At 37.1% G+C, this 20,619-nt stretch overlaps 1 protein-coding gene across 1 annotated transcript; it reads right to left on the bottom strand.

The window, feature by feature from the left end:
- Positions 1–7,154: 7,154 nt before the first annotated feature.
- Positions 7,155–20,234, bottom strand: LOC149831170 (putative WRKY transcription factor 14). The gene is made up of 4 exons (XM_090012952.1): positions 20,157–20,234; positions 9,165–9,691; positions 8,498–8,638; positions 7,155–7,728 (listed from the first exon to the last, which is right to left on the bottom strand). The coding sequence occupies exons 1-4, from the start codon at positions 20,232–20,234 to the stop codon at positions 7,155–7,157; spliced, it is 1,320 nt and encodes a 439-aa protein (XP_089869078.1).
- Positions 20,235–20,619: the final 385 nt, after the last annotated feature.

The raw sequence follows: 20,619 nt of genomic DNA on the forward strand, positions 1-20,619 counted from the left end.
AAGATCAAAATCAGGATTAGTCTAATACCACCAATATGAGCGTTCACGAACTCGGTCCACCAAATACATGGTGGATGAAGGGAAACATAACCCAAAATGCTTTGCATGAAATCCCTTAAATCAATCAACAAAAGGACATGAAAGTCTCTCTCTCTCTCTCTCTCTCTCTCTCTCTCTATATATATATATATATATATATATATATATATATATATATATATATATATATATATATATAATAGAAAATGAGAACCTACAAATTGAGTAGGGTGCTAAATGAAACATTCTATTGGATTTTGGTTTTTTTTTTTGAAATTTTGACCCCATAGATGCGTTCAACATGATTGATTTTACTAAAAATTCTACACTTGTATCATGCATTTTGAATGAAAAATGGTATTTAGAGCCTCAAAATTTTATGAAAATTGTAGGCTGCTGGTTTTTCAAATCTTATAAAAAGTTATCCATGCATTGAAATCAAATGCTCCACGAAGTGATCCCTATAAAAACAAGCATATAGATCACATATGTACCATCAGAATTAAAAAAAAACACCTAAAATCTCATAGCGTGTCTCATTTAACACTGTGCTCATTTTGTAGGTTTTCATTTTCATATATATATATATATATATATATATATATATATATATATATATATATATATATATATATATATATATATATATATATAGAGAGAGAGAGAGAGAGAGAGAGAGAGAGAGAGAGAGAGAGAGAGAGAGAGAGAGAGAGAGAGAGAGAGAAACATGCTAAATGGGCTTTTAAGGCCCTTTTCATTTTATTTTTACATTCTGACCATATAGATATGATCTACGTATCAATCTTATAAGGATCAGCTCTTGGCACATTCTATGCTGACATATGGGTGAGTTTTTATAAGGTTCACAAGATCAACAATCCAACATCTTTAAAAATTTGAGGTTCCAAATATCATTTGTTTCCTCGAAAACATATGGTTCGAGAATTGATTCGCAGTAAATCGACTATGGTGAACACATCTATAGGGTCAGAATCATGAAAGAAGCACTGAAAAAGCCAAAAAATCCATTTAGCATATATATAATGATAGGGTGCTCTAGAAGCACCTACTTTCACCTAATAGAAGCCTTAGATTTTCAAATTTCTTGAACTTTTTATATTGACCAGACCTTATAGATATGATCTATAAGCATTATTTAATAAAAAATAAGTTTTGGATCATGTGATTATAGTGTACATGTATGTTTTTAAGACCTTAAAAAAATCAATGGCACACAATGTATCAAAAATTTATGACTTAAAAACTCCTATTTTATGTCCAAAAAACATGATCCAAAGCTTGATTTCTATCAAATAAACTATGTTGTGTGCACCCACAAGGTTTGATTAAGAAGATACTATTGAAGTTCAAGGTATAGCAGGACATCTATGAGAGAGAAGAGAGTCCCAAAATGGCAAACTCTAGAAAATGTTCAAGAGAAAAAGAAGAGTCTCAAGTAAACAAAGACTCCAAGAAGTCATTCAGGGAAGACTTACCAAGAGAAAAGTCACAACACAGAGAGGAGTCTCAATGTGAAAAGGAGTCCAACCCCAACTGTAATGCCCCAAAATCCAGAACTTTTAAAATTTTAGAAAATTTTTAACAATTAATCATTTTTCAGAGTTGAAAATAATAATTCAATGGAAGATAATGTTTGGAAAGAACAAGTCGGTGAACCTTGGGCAGATTATAAATGAAATTCTTATCCAACAAATTAGGTCTCCAAATGTCTTGGATTTGGGTCTGCATTTTCATATATTCATTCAAAACCATGAAGATTCAAAACAAGGTTTTATATAAAAACAGTTATTACAAAAATCCTTATACAAAATTATAAAAACATGCTCAAGAGCGAATAACAAAGAAAGTAGATTCTTGATATCATCGCGTCATCGCACCATCGCCTACAACATCAGTTGATTCGTCACCTGTATCTCATAAAACAAGTCATACTCATGAAAGCCTGATAAATGTATCAATATCAAATAGGACTAATATATTCATTATCATATTTCATAATATTTGGTTTCAAGAGAAGCAAAGTCAATATGATAATCTTATTTCGATAATTAACGACATATGAGTACTTACATGACAATACTTAGAAACAACTGAGACTATTTGGGGGTTTATTATTTTATGTAAATTATAACCCAAACAACTAGCTGAGTCCGCTCCAATGGGTATGGTTTTATAGATCGAGAGAGAATTCTCTAAAGGCGAAAATAAACATAAGATACATCCTAACTCCTGCAGAAGTTATTAGGATATACCATCTAGGATAATATTTGGTAGCCCCGTTCCCTAACTCTAATGATTGAGAATGCCGAGTCATTGTCACTCAAGGAGTGTAGTTGTTAACAACTCGTTCATCAGAGTTTGTACCTTATATCCTCTCTCTTGACAGAATAAAAAAATGAATAGGTGTATCAGGTTTTATTTTATCTGACAACTTATTTAATATGCTTTGGTCTTTTAACCAAATCGAGCATATTGCTTGTGAAGGCGATTATGTTTGTTTACATTATTTTCTCAAAAATGGTGCATTATCACATAATGATGTTTGTCATAAACCTTAAAATCATTTATTAATATACGAGCATGTTGTGTATGTCTGATAGTACTACAATGATGAAAATGATATTCATTTCTCCTAAAGAGGACTAATCACAACACTAAAAATCATGATTTTTTGCTTAAGTCAGAGGTATATCCAAGTAATTTCGGATACAGAAAGGACCTGTCATACATATGACTGGAGACTATGTAGACATAGTCTTTGCGTTATATTGGTTTGAAGAGAAGACTCAATTGTGAATGCCTGGGTCATACGTACCAATCTCAACTTATTTTAAAGTTCGAAGTAGGTTGAAAAGATGTTCAAAGATCACTCCAACGCTAGAGAATTATCTGATAAGCATGAACTCGACAACCTTGATGCATCCGAGCATGGGAGCCTTATTTTATTCATAGGATAAGCAACACATGTGAATGTTGAATATCATGAATATGCGAACTTAAAACACTTATTTTATTTTTTGAGACATCAAAGCACGCGAGCTTGAAATCTCGCATAAAGATTCTTTTGAAATTGAGTTACAAAAGGAATGCACAAATATGTGTCTTTAAATATATACTGGCGTAATTTAAAGTAAGCAGGAGTACACAAATATGTGTACTCTAAATAAATGCGCGCGTAATTAAAAAATAGAGCAAGAGTATGCAAAAGTGCATACTCTGTATAATTATATGTATATATGATACATATATTAAAACAAAAGTTTTTGCACATAGCAGTACGATGATAAAGTAAATAACTCAAAACAGGGCCTGGTGTGCAAAACCATGAATTTATCTAATAGTAAATTGCACAAGTAGGTCTCAGCGTATGAAACCATACATCAGGCTAAATAAATTATGTAAGTAAAAGCTTTTGCATATAACAACGTGATGACAAAGTAAATAATATAATTTAAATAGATAAAAATATGCAAAATTGCATCTCTGAGTTAAAAGTGCACACACACACACACACCATACACACACACACACACACACACATATATATATGTATCAGATAAATTCTACCATCGTTATCATCTACAACTTTTCCCTACTTCGGAGATGGTCTGAATCTCTGACGATTTTGAATGTAGGTTATTACTCAGCCCGTACCTCGGTATGCACGTCAGAAGTATGGAATCTTGTCCGTTGTGTTGATGTGGTGCACTTAAAAGATTTTATCTTGCTGTATAAGAAATGAGGTTAAAACTTTTGTACTAGCAGATGAGGCGACGATCGTGTTGTAGGGGTCGAACCTGAACCTAGTTCGGGCAAATGAGGCATAAAAAGAGTTAGTTAAGTTCGATAATGAAATGAGTTGACTAGGTTTGACCAAGCCAGGCTCGGTACCAAAAATGGATCAAGCTGACCCTTAGTGGCACACTAAAAGTACTAGTAAAGGTCTCGAGTGCACCGCTAAAGGTCCCAAACCTTTACTGGCATACACTTTTAATGCGCCAGTAAAGGTATTTTTGCGAAAATTGATGTTGAGCATCCATCATGCTGCACAATGGATGCTCAATGTCATCCCGCTAGTAGTTGTGCACCTAAGGCTTGCACAACTACCACTTTTTCTATATGAGTGATGTGTAGTTGAGTGCAATGCCATCAGGACGACGTTTCAATTGTTGTGCTCCTAGTGATTGCGCAGCTACACATCACTCATATAGAAAAAGTGGTAGTTGTGCAATTACCAGCGGGATGACATTGAGCATCCATGGTACGGCACGATGGATGCGCAATGTTAATTTTTGCAAAAATGACTTTTACTGGCGCATTAAAAGTGTGTGACCTTTAGCAGTGCACTCGGGACCTTTACTGGTGCTTTTAGTGTGCCGCTAAGGGTCCTAGTCTTTTTGAGAAAATTAACATTGAGTGTCCATTGTGCCACACGATAAACTCTGGGCGTTATCATGCTGGCATTGCACTCTTATTGATTCCGTAGCTACGCATCACTTTGTGTATATTAGGTGCCATTTTCGTTAAGTCTCATTAGGCCTCATAGTTTTAAGTGTTTTATGATAGATCTGAGCCGTTAGATGTGTTTAGCATACTCAATTTAGTAGGAATCAACTCTTGGATCATTTTTTTAGACAAAAATGTATTTTTATAAGCTTGGAAAATTGATGCTTTCATAGCCATTGATTTTTGTATCATCGAAAAAAACAGTATACAGGTCAGATTCTGATGATCAAAAATTTGATTCCCACTAAACAAAACCATTAGATCACATCTATGGTGTTAGATGTGAGGAAAAAATATTTGAACCTATGGTTTTTGAAGGGGCCTAAGGAGCACATTACTATATTATATATATATGTGTGTGTGTGTGTGTGTGTCCTAAACTGACTTAGCTTTTAATTGTCTTAAATGGCTTCAAAGGACAAAGTTGAGGTGGGTGCATGTTTGCTTAATTTAAATTTACAAAAGTATTGTTTATAGTGAACAGTAAACATGTATTAGGTTGGATATTTTCAGTGCTTTAAATGTGTTTTCAGAGTAATAAAAAATCAATGACTCATATTGTATGAAATAACAATCAAACCGGTTATGAGATACTAACTTTTCCGTGCATATCATTGTCAGCTCTCTCTCTCTCTCTCAATTTCAAGACAAATAGTAGGAGCCAAGAGACACGTAGGTGAAAAAGTTTTGTTGTATAATTCCTCGTGAGATTTTCTTCTAAAGAGTAGATAGTTCCCCCGCACTAACGTGGGGGAATCTTTTCTTCATTATGTCAGACATGTACAGTTTCTATTCATGATTTCCGGGCACCATGGGCCCTAAACTTTTCCTTAAAGCTAAGGGGATTAGGGCTGGGAAACAAGCCCAGCAGCTCATGGCTCGACTCATGTTAGGCTCATAAAAAGCTCGTTCAAACTTATAAAATAGGCTTGCTCAATATAAACAATAGGCACTCAGCTCGGCTTGACTCGTATAAGCTCACTAAGTGTTAAAAAATATGTTTTAGATATATTTTACATGTACTTTTCTGTAATCTTATTTCGTCCAACTCTAAAACAATGCAGTTTTTCTATAGACAAGCCAGCTAGAACTCAGCTCGTCTAACTAGGCATAATTGGTGAGTTGGAACTAGCCTTAGCTCGCCATAAGAATGAGCCAAGCTTGAACACTTCAAGCTCGGCTCTATCAGCTCGTTTACCAGACCTAAAGGGGATACATGTAGGCTTACCCCTAAGATTTTTTTGATACGATAAGTTGATAACAAACTTTTCTTCAGTTAAAACAACTTACTTTACTACATTTTATGCTCATCTGATCATTCCAATTGACTTATAGCCAAAAAGCAAACTAGGATTAAATATATCCCTCAAAGCATACATGGTTCTATCTAAGCCTTTTTCATATTTATCTAATTAAGGAAATTGGCCAATGTGGTGACTTTTGGGCGTCAATCACAGACTCAATTCATAATGATCCTTTCAGTAATCAGTATTCTATCATTACCAACAAAGTGAAGCAAAGTCACCCCCAAGTTACCAACCAAACACTATTATTTATTTATTTATTATTATTACTATTACTATTACTATTACTATTACTATTACTATTACTATTACTATTACTATTACTATTACTATTACTATTATTAATAAGAATATTCAGCATCAATTATTTAAATAAGAATATGGAGACCCCCCGCACGTGCATTCAACAAATATTTAAAGGCACCATTTTCACTGACTCAATATTAAATGCATACATGTACATGTAATATATGCGAGCTCAAGTTGCTCAAATTAATATGATCACTTTTGGCACAAACTCCCACTCTTCTTTTTTGAACATCGACATATATAAAGCATCATCAGAGGCAATAATTTAACACTCATAATAACATGTTCTTGTTCAAAAATTCACAATAAATGCAGCCCCCGTCATTAAGATACATAACCCGCATTCAATACATTATTTAACACCAAAAGCAAATATATGAAGAAAAAGAAGAAAAAATTTAGTTGTGGTAAAAGTAAAAGAAAAAAAAACAACTCTTGTAAAGAAAGTTTTGAATTACATTCACAATGTGTTTAACAAAAAAGAACAATACTTAGTACCGAGTTGTAACAGGGCTCAATGGACTGAGAGTAATGACCAAAAATACTGAAAGAGTTCCCATCTGTCTATATGGCGCTTTCATTGATAAGACAAAGATTGATAGAAAAAAACCAACCCTTTCTCTTCTTATTTCAAAAGCCCGACTACTGTCTAGAGTTGGAACCTACCCAACAATAGACTAAGCATACTTATTTCCTCACTGTAGAGGATAAGTCATGAGTCTTTCAACTGCCCTTTTCCATTCCATCTTTCTGTTCCCCTCCTCCAACTGTCTCCCAAGAATATGGGTCTCATGCCAACCAATCCCACCACTTTTTTTTTCCTTTTTTCCTTTAAAGAAAAAGAAAATAAAAAAAAAAAGAAAATTCTCATGCATTTCCGACTCGACTTAAAAAGGTTTATAGCCAGACCTTGGATTGAAATTGCACCACAAAATTCAGTTAGAAATTGAAAGATGGTGAACCAATTAGGTCTTGCTATAAAGCTCCCTTAGGTCCTGCATATGAGTTGTCAGGCCAATTGTAGAAACTAAAAGGGTCTAAGCCCTTGGTGTCAGAGTCTTCATTTGATTTCTCATTATCGAAACCATGAGGAAAGATGAGGCACAGTGGGTTTGGCTCCAACTCGTCAAGCCCAGAGAAGATCAAATCATCAGGCTGGCTTGAATCTGGTAGGATTGGTCTATAACTTTGGTGGAAATCTTGGCCCAGATCACCATCATCAATCTCTAGAGACTTTTCTGCATCACCCATCTCCTGTTTCACACAAACACTCCCATCTTCTTTGTCAATGTTGTTTTCCTTGAGCTCTTCCTTCACTGGTGATTCTTCTGCCTTTGGGGTGTCAGGAGGAGGGGGAGAGACCTTTGATGATGAGGCTGATTTTGTTAGCTGTGTCCTTGCTGAGCCAGCAAGAGCATTTCTTTGAGTTGGCCAGGGATGGTTGTGTTCTGAGGTGTAGGTGATGACTAGCATGTTGGGATCAGTCCTGCTCCTTTCAACTTGTTTTCTAGCTGGGCAACCCTTGGAGCTGCTGCATCTATAATACCCTCTGTAGGATGACAAAAAACAATTACTCTAATCAAAACCTATCTTTTTTTTTTGTTTTTTCTATGAAGGAAAAGACATTTTGATAAAAAACTGTGAGACCCAGAAAAGATTCTTCTTTTTATTGGAGAGATTTATGGATAATCTTTTGTTATTGTCAGCAGTTCCCCTAAACAGTTTCTCAATATCTTCATGGCCACCTCAAAAGAAAAAGGAAAAAAAAATAACAAACAAACAAAGAAAAATCATGACTTATAGAAACACAAAGCAGAAACTTATTTGCATTCACAACACCCTTTTGGATGGTAGTACTGTTTCCTTTTCTTCTTTTTTCTTCTCATCTACAACCTTTATACGATAAAAAAAAGAAAGGAAAAGAAACCAAAAAAGCCAATGATAGAGTCTATCCAAATTTCTTAAATTTCATGGCCAAGAAAGACAACAGAAATTGGCGATATGATACCTTTTCACTTCTTTTGAACAGTTTTTTTAATCTAAAAGGTAACACCATGTAAAATAAAATCAAAATCATCAAATTTTATGATTTATGGTTTCCCAAGAATAGCATCTTTTCTTTTTTGTAACTGTCTTGTTGATTGGAAACCTGCTAACAGTTTCAGCAGTAAAAAGAAGAAGAAGAAAAGACAAAGAAAACGTGTTTCTATGATTTTTTTCTTTCGTATTTTCTATATTTTCAATTTTCAATTTTCAATTTTCAATTTTCAATTTTTGCATTTTTTTCTCCATTTGAAACTTTTCATTCGAAATGATACCTAGGATAAGGAGATCCTTTAATGGGTTTCTGACCATATTTCCTCCATGCCCATAGATCTGAGGGGACAACCTCTCCAGTTGGTCTGTTATTGGCTGCTGCAGGTGCTGGTATGCACACCACCTTTTTCGTCTGATTCTTTCTGACCACCACAAAATAAATAAATAAATAAATTGTCAGAATTCATATAAATCCATTCATCTGAATGACGTCCACAAAAGAAACAAAATTACATAAGAATAGAACAAAACAGGAAGAAAAAACAAGAGATAGGAAAAAGTTCTTCTATCTCTACAAGTGGAACTAATGGCAAAACTTTGATGGAATATCAGAGTTACAACTTTTGAGTCCCTTTGCATTGAAAACCAAACAAGCAAGCCATCCCACTTTTGAATTATCATCATAACATCAATTACAGTAAAGTAAAAATGACTGATCCATGAAGTACTAACCAGCAATAAAATCATTTCTTTCTGAATTCTCTATAACTTTGCACTTATTACCATTTAATGGAACAAAATTTCAACAGACTGCTTTATCATTGGTTAAGGCAAAATAAAAGTTCATCATTTACCTTCGTTGCACAACATTGAACCAAATTACAGTATAGAAACATATTAGAGAACAACTGATGAACTTTGAAAAAAAAATAAGAGAAAATTTCGTACCTCCTTTTGATACCAGGATTTCTGGGAGAATTCATTTGCAAACCACCATTTTCATTAGAATCACCCACTGAATTCACCTTCATACCATCATTCAGAGGCTTGACTCCTCGAGGAGAAAGCGAAGGCGGCGAATAGTTGATCGCTGGAATTGGGATTTGTTGCTTCGGATCCATTTGAAGCATTCTTGTTAGCAACTGGCAAGGCTTGATCTCCTGACCCATCATACCATCACCATAACTGTTATTCTCCTTCTTAAGCAACAAAGGATTCGAGCCTGTGGCGTAAAACATCGAACTCACGACCTCCGATTCATGCAACAAGGAATCACGAGTGCTGCAGAAGGGGCCACTGAAATCCTCGATCAGGTCGTCGGTTCGCAATGGAAAATTCATGAATTCAGCCGGAAAAGCCCAATCATAACCTGAAGTAGTAGCAGCAACACCTCCACTACCACTACCACCAACACCGGTACCACCACCACCACTAGCTCTTACTATATCCGAGAGATCACCTTGATCATTCTCCATCTGCCAAAACAAACTGCACATCTTTTGATAAGAAGAAAAAAACTAAGACTTGGAATTCTTATTTTTATAGTCTTGGGGTTCAGAATTTCACCAAGAGAGACTGAAAACCAAGCAATTTTATATGAAAACAGTGATGAGTTGTTTTCTTTTTTAGAGAAATGACGTTACAAAGGATGGGTTTTTTAATGCAGAGGTGGGGAATGGCACCTGTGTGTGAGAAGCTAGAGATGATTATGGGTGGGCATCGGGCCGGACCGGCCTGGCCCAAGCCCATTTAGAGTTTGGCCCATCGGATTTTAAGTGTGAGGGTCTTGGGCCGGTTCTTAATGGGCTCGGGTTTGAAGAGCAGCCCATGACCCGGTCCATTGTCCCAATGGCCCAATGTTTAGCCGGGTTAATTCAGCCCAGCCTAAATTCATTTGTACATTATTTTTGAATGTCAACAACTAGCTAATCCAATAGTCTCATGCACCCAGCTAATTATCTTTTTATTTCTCACAAAATTAATTTAACTAATTAGGTAAATAGTAATAATCAATAACTTCCCATGTACCCAACTAATTATATTTCTAGTTTTCATAAAATTAATATAACTAATTAGGTAATGGTAATAGTTACCAAATTACTATGCTGTCAGCTAATTTCTTTATTTTTTATATTACTAAGAAATGAATTAGGTAGCTTAGGCTCATCAGGTCGGCCCGATAGCCCATAGTCCTACACCGGCCCTGGCCATATATATAACGAGCTGGGTTTCAGCCCGATAGCTAACGGGTCAAGACTTAAAACCTTTACCCAAGGGCCCGTTGCCCACCCCTAGAGATGATGATGAATGTCATGATGGTGGATGTGGGGTGTCCCAGATAGAGAGAGAGGTTGTCTATCCTTCCTTTTTCCTGTAATTTTATACACATAATCTAAGAAGGCTGACTTTATCCCTGATAAGGAAACCTAATATATACCGTGTCCTTCGTACGCCAGACGAATTGCTTCTAGTCGTGGATGATGATGCATCCCATCGTCACTAAAGGTCAAAACTTTTGAGAGAGAGAGAGAGAGAGAGAGAGCACTCACAGAAAAATAGAATAAAGGAGCTGGGTTTTATACTTTATAAGTTACATTTGCTTTTCTTGGCCTTTAAAGGAATAGAGTTTGTTACTTATATCCTTGATTATCTTATAAATGGCACATTAGAAAGCCTGCATATTATGCTAAGCTTAAGAGGGCTCGACCAGAGGCATATATATGTTGGTCACCAGTGGGCCTGTAAAGGGTTCGGGTTCCGGTTCGGTTCTCATATTCAGCTGAATCCAAGTCGGTCAGTCACATTCGTAAGCAAAACCAGACCTGAATTGAATTAAATGGTCTCAGATTCATTTGCAGCATTCTCACATCTAAGTCCGAATCCGCGACTTAAAGTCCAACAAGATCCGACCTGACAATATGTATATGTCTGAACTTTAGTGTATATGTTCTAATCAGATCAAGATTCAGTATAGGCTCTATGCATCCGAGTCTGAATCCGACTGAGTACGGTTATCTACATCTGGCAAGATCCGACCCGAGTCCAACCCATTACGTCTCTAGTTACTCTCACCATGCTAATTGAACAGCACATACCTAAAAACATAACACCAGAAAGGCATACTTTTGTCATTTTAGAGTGTATATGTTACAAATTATAGTCACATACACTTATAATTGTTAGATTGGCCATATAAATCCATGTGGAACATGAAAGGCCATGGCCAATAAGAAAGGATATTAATTGGAGACCACCAAGATATAATAGCACAACAAAACAGCCATAACAAATCTATTTGATCTACTGTGTATGGTCTCTTTTAAGATTGGCCAGTAGATCCATGTTTAGATAACCACACGACATAGAAGTTTTTGGTTTTTCTTGAAATTTCCACTAGTTCTAAGAATTCAAATGATGTAGGGAGTTTTGGACTTTTTAGGGTTCCCTAACAGGCCAATTAAGAACCATTTTTTTTGTCATGTTCATTGTTTTCAGATAGTAGTAAGAACCCTATTGGTAATTCGTGTGTCTTCTTCCATAATGCATTTTTGAACATAGGAGACAATGGATTTGTTGGAATCTATAACATTGTGGAAGAATATTCTCAATTAGAGAGGTAGTTTTCAAGATATCACTTATCTCAGTGAGCAGTTGCAATCCCCAATATTATCGCCTATCAATCACTCATCCTTATCTGATCTTTGTTATTTCTCATATTAGTTGTAGATAAAGATTATTTATCTTAATCATGTACCTATATGTGAGTTGAGAGATTGAATAAAATAAAATAAAAAGAGAAAAAAAGAGGATGTGTGAGGTTTTTCTTGTGGATGTAGGTGTTTGGCAAAACCACATATATGTGTGTTATTCTTTTATTTCTACTTTTTAATTTTTATTTAATTTTTATTCAATCAGTTCTTTTTCTTTTTTTTAACATGATATCAGAGCTAGACTAGATTTGTTTTCACTAATTTGAAGTCTACAATTTTCTTTTTCATTGAAAAGTTTGTACTATAATCTTCATGTTCAGTAACTTTAGTTCATATTATAGTCTGTCCGATGCCTTATTGTTTTGTTATCATCACTGAAATATTGATGCATTCAATCATCTTCATCAATTTCAACATATATTTTCATATTTTCAAGTTGAGAGTTTTCTTCGTTCATCCTTCAATTTGAAATATGAAAGAATTTTCTCAATCACAAATGACAATTTTCAATATACCGCTCATCTCAAAGGGCAATTGCAGTCTCTAAGATTATCACTTATCAATCAACATCCTTATCCCATCTTGATTATTTCTCATATTAGTTGTAGATAAAGATTATTTATTTGAATTATGTACTTGTATAAATATGTGAGTTGAGAGATTGAGTAAAAAAAAAAGAGAGAGAGAGAATGTGAGAACTTTTTTCAGTGGATGTAGGCTTTTGACCTAACTGCGTATATATTATTCATCAATTTCTCCTCCCTATTTTCTTATTTAATTTTTATTCAATCAGTTTAATTTTTTTTTTTACAGGAGTGCAAAGTCACTAGTACTATCCAAATACATCCAAGGCCATACCCTACATGTGGATAGACACCAATCAACAAGGTCATATCCAACTCATCTTACACGTTTTACAAAAATCCATGTCTACAAGGTCATGTCTAGCACCAACAAAGAGGCAATGGGTGTGAATGTTGTTGATACTTTTTTGGACCGAGATGGATATGGATCTTGGTGCAACTCAGGGATGTCTTTCTTTATTGGATCTAGTTCTAGTAATCATCACCCTCTGACCTCCTCCTCCTCCTCCTCCTTTCTGTTGTTTTGCTTTAACATAGCCAAGCATGGGAATGGATCTTGTTGTGTTTCGGACCCATGACCCCTTTGTTAAGAAAGTGTGACTGTATCCAGATATCATATTGGAGGCTAACATGGCTTTACGTGTAAAATGTATAGAACCTAGACTGTGATTGAAAATAGTCATTCCGAGTCCAGGTCCATGTGAAGTGGTGTACTCTCGAAAGCTTATCCGATCCAAGTTGTTTGATTTACTGGGTCTTGGACCATGATCTGGTCCATTCAAAATAAGCAGTCTAGCACCACCTAACAACTCTATTCAACTACAATGTGACTTGCTACAGGAATTTGAATTGAAAGGGACATAACTGAAATATAATTAATAACTGGGAACTTTTTATTCCTTTGGACATTAAAAAAAATGAAAAATGAAACTCAGAATTTATCTGAAAAATAAAAATTAAGAAAAATTACGTGGACAGATGCGGCTGGCTGCCGCGTTTCTCGGCCGTCGATGGGAACCCCCAAACGGTTTCTTGGTCAAAGGACAAATAAGACCCTCCCCCACTTTTATTTTATTGGGAACTGATGGGGTGATCATGACGTTGGCCTTTGACATTTTATTAATCATGAAAAGGGCAAAATTCACAAGCTACCTCCTCACCTATGGACAATTTTGACTGGGCCACCCTTCACCTACAACAAAATGACGAAATTACCCCTTTTAAGGATGTGTCCCACATAGGGCAACATTGTTATCTATGCATGACCAAAGAGACAGCAGTTACAGTAAAATTGTATGTAACCTACCAACCCGGGCTCCGCGTGGTTGGTAGGGGCTGTCAGTGCACGTCTCCTTGTTGTGGGAAGTTGCAGGTTCAAACCCCGAATAATAACTGGTGAGGGTCTGCCTAACCCCAGCTTGCATTTGTAAACCTAGCTAGTAACTGGTTATATTCATCAAAAGCACATATCTCACTTGATGGAAGTGTGTCGTGGCCCATCTCACATATCCCAAGGCAGATGCACGGTGGAGATTGAATTTAATCGACAATCAACTATATACTATATGATATGTAACGGATATCTAACAGAAGTATCCTAGTTCCCCTTGAGCCACTGTGCATGCTCAAGCCTCAAGAAGAACAACATACGTGGTAGTTATGCAACCCTTAGTAGGGGTGGCAATCGGGTCAGGTTGGTGGGTTGGCATGTCAGCATACCTCAACCCGAACCCAACCCGTTTATTAAACGGGTCGGCTGTGGCAAACACTAACCCAACCCATTTAATAAACGGGTAACCCGACATAACCCGTCAACCCGTTTAATAAATGGGTTGGGTCGGGAAAATGGGTTGGCGGGTAGCGGGCGGGTTGGCGGATAGGGTTGGTGGGCGGGTTGACCCACCCACCTAACCCGTTTATTAAACGGGTCAGCCGGGTTGGCGGGTTGGCATACCCCCAACCCGAACCCGACCCGTTTAATAAACGGGTTAGGCGGGTCGACCCATTTATCAAACGGGTTGGCTTAAGCCCAACCCAAACCCGCCTAAGAGGCGGGTTGGCGGGTCGGGTTGGCGGGTCGTGTCAGGTTTTGCCACCCCTAACCCTTAGGTGCGCAGCTACCTACGGGATTGCGCTAGCCGTCCATCGCAGGGCATGATGGCCGTCCATCACAGGGCTTTGTAGAGTCATGTTCTCAAGCCAAGCTTTGTAAAGTTTCTTGATCCACCAAGAAACCTTTTTTAAGAGTTACCATGCTTAGGATTGTTTTGGAAATACAAAATATCAAAGGCTAGAAATTGTACTTGGAAGTTAGGATTGCTCATAGGTAAAGACTAGGTTAGTTGACGTCTGCACAATATGCAATCTAACAATATGAAATTCGCCGATATTCGAGGGTCATGAACATGCGTGACCAAAATCATATTTTCTAATGAAGGATGACATAAGAATTTGACTTTGGGAAACACCCCTTGAGAGGCATGCATGAGAGAGAGAGAGAGAGAGAGAGAGAGAGAGAGAGAGAGAGAGAGAGAGAGAGAGAGGGGTCTACATAGAATGTTGGGGTCAAGGGTATAATGGTAATTTAAGATTCAATTAAACTGTGAATGATAGTGAGGTTATGGTAGATTAAGATGATTATATTTGTTTACACAAAAAAAAAATAAAGATGTGGGGCTGATGGGACGAAGTGTGGGGGGGCGTTTGGGAGTGGTGAGAACGGTCCAGGTACATGTGAGATGATGCATCCTATATATTATAGAGTTTCTTTAATAACCATGGCTGCTGGCTTGTAAGAGAGAGAGAGAGAGAGGTTGGTGCCTAAGGTGAGATCCTAGGTGGGTTCCATCAACCACAGAGGTCGGTGAATCCCCTGCTATGATTGGTCCACTGAAAGCTCCAATCCAGTCAGAACACCTCTGTGATTGGTCGATGAGATACTAATTTGAAGAGGCCTTTGGCCTGCCTGGGTTGGCTTAAAGGCTGTTTGTAAAAGGGATGGGCCTGATTCCCCCAGCTCTGTTATGAAAAAAAAAAGCATTCATGCTGACATTAACTCTCTCTCTCTCTCTCATATTTATACATAAGGCCTTCATAAATTTGAGACTTATAAATATTAGAGTAAATTTGAGGCTTATAAATATTAGAGAGAGAGAGAGAGAGCACATTGCCCTCTTTGTTGGGGCTATACACCAATTTGAATAGGGTAGATGCCTTTATGCCAAGCTACAGTCCTATTAATGATCTTAGATCTAGAATCCAACTTGGGATCATAAAATAATCTAGCCAAAGACCACAAGAATTAATTGGTCATTGGGGAAAGGAGAACTGAGGTTTGATTAATGAAAATAAATAAGACGAAAAAGAGTTGGCAGTGGTCCAACTCATTAAACCCCAATCAACTTGCATCATTGACGTGCTCTGATCACAAGTACCTTACAATGTCATTTGTGCACTTGGGGCTGCTCCAACTCACAAAACAACAGATTTTCACTGGGATTCTCTATGCTGCTTCAATAATATACGATATACAAGGATCAGAAGCATCTAGCCATGTGACACAGACATGTAAGTCTAGATTTGAAAATTCCAAATCTGTAAGCACGTTCAAATGCATCATATAGGTGGTTGAGAACATGATCACAATTTAATATGCTAAAATTTATGGTTAACATTTATTAATTTCACTGTGCTACCAATTGGAACAAGCTCTACACATATGCAATGATGATTGCAAGGGGGTTGTGAGGGCCTAGTGACACTGAATCACGTCATTCTCCTGCCACTTTCACACTTAGAGACAATCCTAAGCTACCCCACATCAGATAGATACCCCATTTGTGAGCCCAAGGCATCCCCAGTCAACCAACAAATTCCAATGCCTTGAGATTATGTAAGAAAAGGCAAGGATCATGAAGCACACTGGTCAAATAGTGGCCCACTAGTGTGTTTATCTATGGGAAGGCACGATGTGAACACCCCAAATTTTTTTGCAACCATCACACACGACCAGTCTAAATGTTGCCCCCCTTCAATCTTGTAGTACCACCAAGTTGTTGTTGCCCCGCTAAGCCCTTACTGGCCCCTCTAGGTTTAGGTAGCAAAGTCTTGTAGGCTTCAAGATAAGAAAGCCACTAATATAATAAAAGCCTTCTAGTTTCCTAGGGAAAGCAATTGTACTTGGAGGGAAAGAGGATGGGGGTGAAAGAAAAGGTGAATCTATTCTCGATAACACCAAGAAGGTAAATACATAATTGTTAGGAACCCTCCACGCTTTTCTGCTTATCTTCTTAAGCTTGAAAGCAAAGCATTAATGAGTAACCTTGGTATTCGTGGCACGTGCACCTTCTCCTAGTATTCCAATCTCTCTCTCTCTCTCTCTCTCTCTCTCTCTCTCTCTCTCTCTCTCTCTCTCTCTCTCTCTATATATATATATATATATATATATATATATATATATATATATATATATATATATATATATGGGCTTAAGTGTAGCTCAGTTCAATTTGGATGGGATTCTATTACATCAAACCATAATTTCAAATCAATGGGTTTACTTATAGAGCAGTATATCTATCACTTTTTAAAAAACAACCACTACATTCTTAAGGTACAAATAATAAATATGGCCCATTGGTTTTATAAAAAAATTTGAAACCATCTTGGCATTAACAATTAAATCAAGGCAAGACATTAGTATTTCAAGAATTATTATGGATAAAAAAAAATGGTAGAACTTGTTTGTGTCTGTCAGAAGCTGTAGACATTAACGGCTTCCATTACTAAAATATTCCTTGTGACACCAACTAATTTAAGGGTCGCCATTTTATTATAAGAATTGCTGAGAGCAGAAATGATTGAACTTGTTATCATCCAGTAAAAGCAGTAAATGTTAACAACTTCGATGCACAAAGCTGGCCTCCAACCTAAGCTGAGTAGAGATGATATTGACCTATAGCTTGCAAATGTCATGCCTAGCAAACTACTTGGGAATTCATAGTTGTTACCAACTCCAGTTGATGTTTCCTTTTTTTAGAAGAAACAATAAATGAAACAGTGGAAAATGGTTAGCAGCAAGAAAGCAACCCAGTGTTGTGAAAAGGGTTGATGGGTTGAGGCCTAGCTAGGCGCTCCACCAAAAACTGAGGTGAGGTGTAAGCCTCAAGGCACAAAGCATAAGCCTCAAAAAAAAAAATTCAAACTTTAAAAAAATTATAAAAAATATCTAAAAATATGAATAAATAAAGAAATACTTTATTGATGAAGTAACAACCAATAAGAACTAGAAAATCTCAAATAAGTACTAAAAAATATGAGATTAACATATAAAAGTAACTAAGAAACTGATTAAATAACTATAATTGAAAAATATAATGTCCTATAAACCATTAATCATTTGAAAATCTCAAATAAGTTCTTCTTCTTTTTGTCTGTTATTTTTTTTTTGTGCCTCACACCTCAGGCTGGCGTCTTGAAGTGAAGAGGGCCTCGCCTCAAGGCGAGGAGCGCCTTTGCGACTCAAAGCACATTTTTGATAACACTGAAGAAACCCTTTCAAACTTTCATCTGGATCCTTTAGTTCTGTTGATTTTCTTTTATTTGAGTCGTTTGTATTTGGATATGGGATCATAATGTTTCATCCATATTTCTAATTAGGATAAGTTTGTCTTATATAAAAGGTTCATCAGAATTAGGAAGTTGGAATCTGTTAATTTCTCATCTATAAATAGATGAGACATCTAGGAGATTAGTGAGACTTTGAGATTAATTATGAGTTATTTCATGTTTTCTTAATTAATTTATAGCCAATTTCAGACATTTTCTTAGATGATTTAGTTTTATAGCTGCACTTTAGTATCAAATCTGCGAGATTCGGGAAGGACCCTCCTGAAATCTTCATCAGCCCTACTTCAATCAATCAAGATTGAAACCTTTTATTTTTGGAGGTCTAATTAAAACATCAAATGATAGTGAATAGTCTAATTATAGCGCTTCCGCTTCAGGATTTCAGTTTTCCTATTTAAGCCACATACCCAACCAAGGTTCAAGTATGCAAGACTCTTTTAGATAATCTCTTGGTGCAAATTTTCGTAGATAACAATTTCCCCTGGTTTCATCTAATCTTATGTAACAAGAAAGCAAATCGCAATTGGGCATAAAAACTGTTGGATCCTTATTGGATTGATGTTAGATAATTATCTAAAATTGATGCTAGCACAAACAATTGTTAAAATAGTGATGTATTATCATCTTAGATCAGCCTTTTTCGGACATTGCCAGATCATACCCAACCCGACCCGACTGAGAGCCCAGCTTTGAATGCATACCACATGGCATGACATGGCATTCCTTTATACATGGAAAACAAGTACCATATTTTCTTAAAAGCAGATTGGTACGTAGCAGCGAATAATCATCACGCAAGTTGGTCAGAGTCACCACAGTCATGCTGTTGCATTATGTGGTGCTTTTATCAGAAAATGGTTTCAATGATAAAGAGAAAAGGCAACAAAAGAGAGCTTCTGTGCAAGACGCAAGCTCCCACATAGTGACCAAGATTGATTATTTACATCAATGTTTGAAAATAGTTGTTTGGGAAATACTCTATTCCTTATTGCATTTTGGTTATCTGTATGGTGTCTCCATCAACTTGTCATGGATCGAACCCGGCCGGATCCAGGTCTGAGGCTATCTCAGGCTGCAGTATATCTATTAACTACGTCCCTTTCTGGCTTGATCTTGGTGTGGTTCCCATCCAACTAGGAAATTGGTTTCAGGCATTGTTTCTCAGGTATTATACATAAAAGGAGGTTGGATCATGTTTGATCCAGATTAGAGTTGGAAATTCCCTAACTGGATCCAGTCTTTGAATTCTACCCTAACTGGCATGACAAGCTGCCTATTCGGCCCACCACCAGATTCTGGATCCAGTTTTATCCAGTGAGGCTCGTGTAGGGATCTATGTCACAAATTTCATTGATATATTTGTTGCAATATTTTTTAAGGCCGATATAATACAAAAAAAAACATGTTATTTTCAAAATATTGTGTTTTAATCGCAATGTTAATGTGTTATAGACAGCTTTTGTGACTCATGCATATTTTGTATATTTCTTGATCAAAACCAGATGTTTCCCTGTAAAACTGTAAATTCTCGAAATATCATGAGATTTTCCATCACTGACATTTTCTCGAGAAAATGATTCGTGACATTGGTAAGGAACCAGGGCAGCAGGCTTGGTTCATGAAGAAAAAGAATGTGTAAGATGCTAAAACGTTTTGCTCCTTTGCTTTGTTGAGGGTGATAGCCAAACAAGGTTACTTAACCAATGTAGAGAACTTTTAGCTTACATGAGTTTGAGTACAAATAATTAAGAGGTTCACTAATTAATTGTGGCCATTGGAATTGCTATATTGTTATTGGGGCCTTGTAGTTGCGTCATGTTCAACAGTAGTTGTGGACCCTAGGATGCTAAAAAATGGGCCATAAGTCGTGTGATGCTTAGTGCACAGTGATTGGAGAGAGAGAGAGAGACTAGAATACTTAAACTGCCTAAATCTATAAACTTTGTCTAATCTCCAGATCGACGGTTCCTGTGTAATCTTTTGTTTTCCCTTTCCTTCTCTCCCCTTCCACCACCTACCTTCTTTTTCCTTTCCACCTCTACCATCGCCCCTTCCCCGGCCTCCACCACCACCATTCCCATCTTCCCCACCGCCATCCCTGACCTCCACCACCATCAGAAAGCCTCCCCACTGCCCCCTACTCCCTCTCATTTCTGTGCTTCACCCAACCCCAACCAGATTAGGCCCACGAGTCTTCTGGACGCCCCTTCCCCGGCCTTCACCACCACCATCCCTGGCATCCCCACCACCACCCCTAGCCTCCACCACCGCCCCTAGCCTCCACCACCGCCAGACAGCCTCCCCACTGCCCCCTCCTCTCTCTCTCTATCGTTACTGATCTCTCATGCAGCCTCCTCGGCCTCCGCCCCACCAAACGGCCTCCTGCCATAGTGGTGGTCCTGCGGTATGGGTGAGAGAGAAAGAAAGAGAAAGGATGGGTGGGTTATGGATTGTGGAATGATTCATGTTGGTCCAACCAGT

Source organism: Nuphar pumila, chromosome 7 (genome assembly GCF_984573655.1).
Source record: "Nuphar pumila chromosome 7, dmNupPumi1.hap1.1, whole genome shotgun sequence".
NCBI classification, from domain to species: Eukaryota; Viridiplantae; Streptophyta; class Magnoliopsida; order Nymphaeales; family Nymphaeaceae; genus Nuphar; species Nuphar pumila.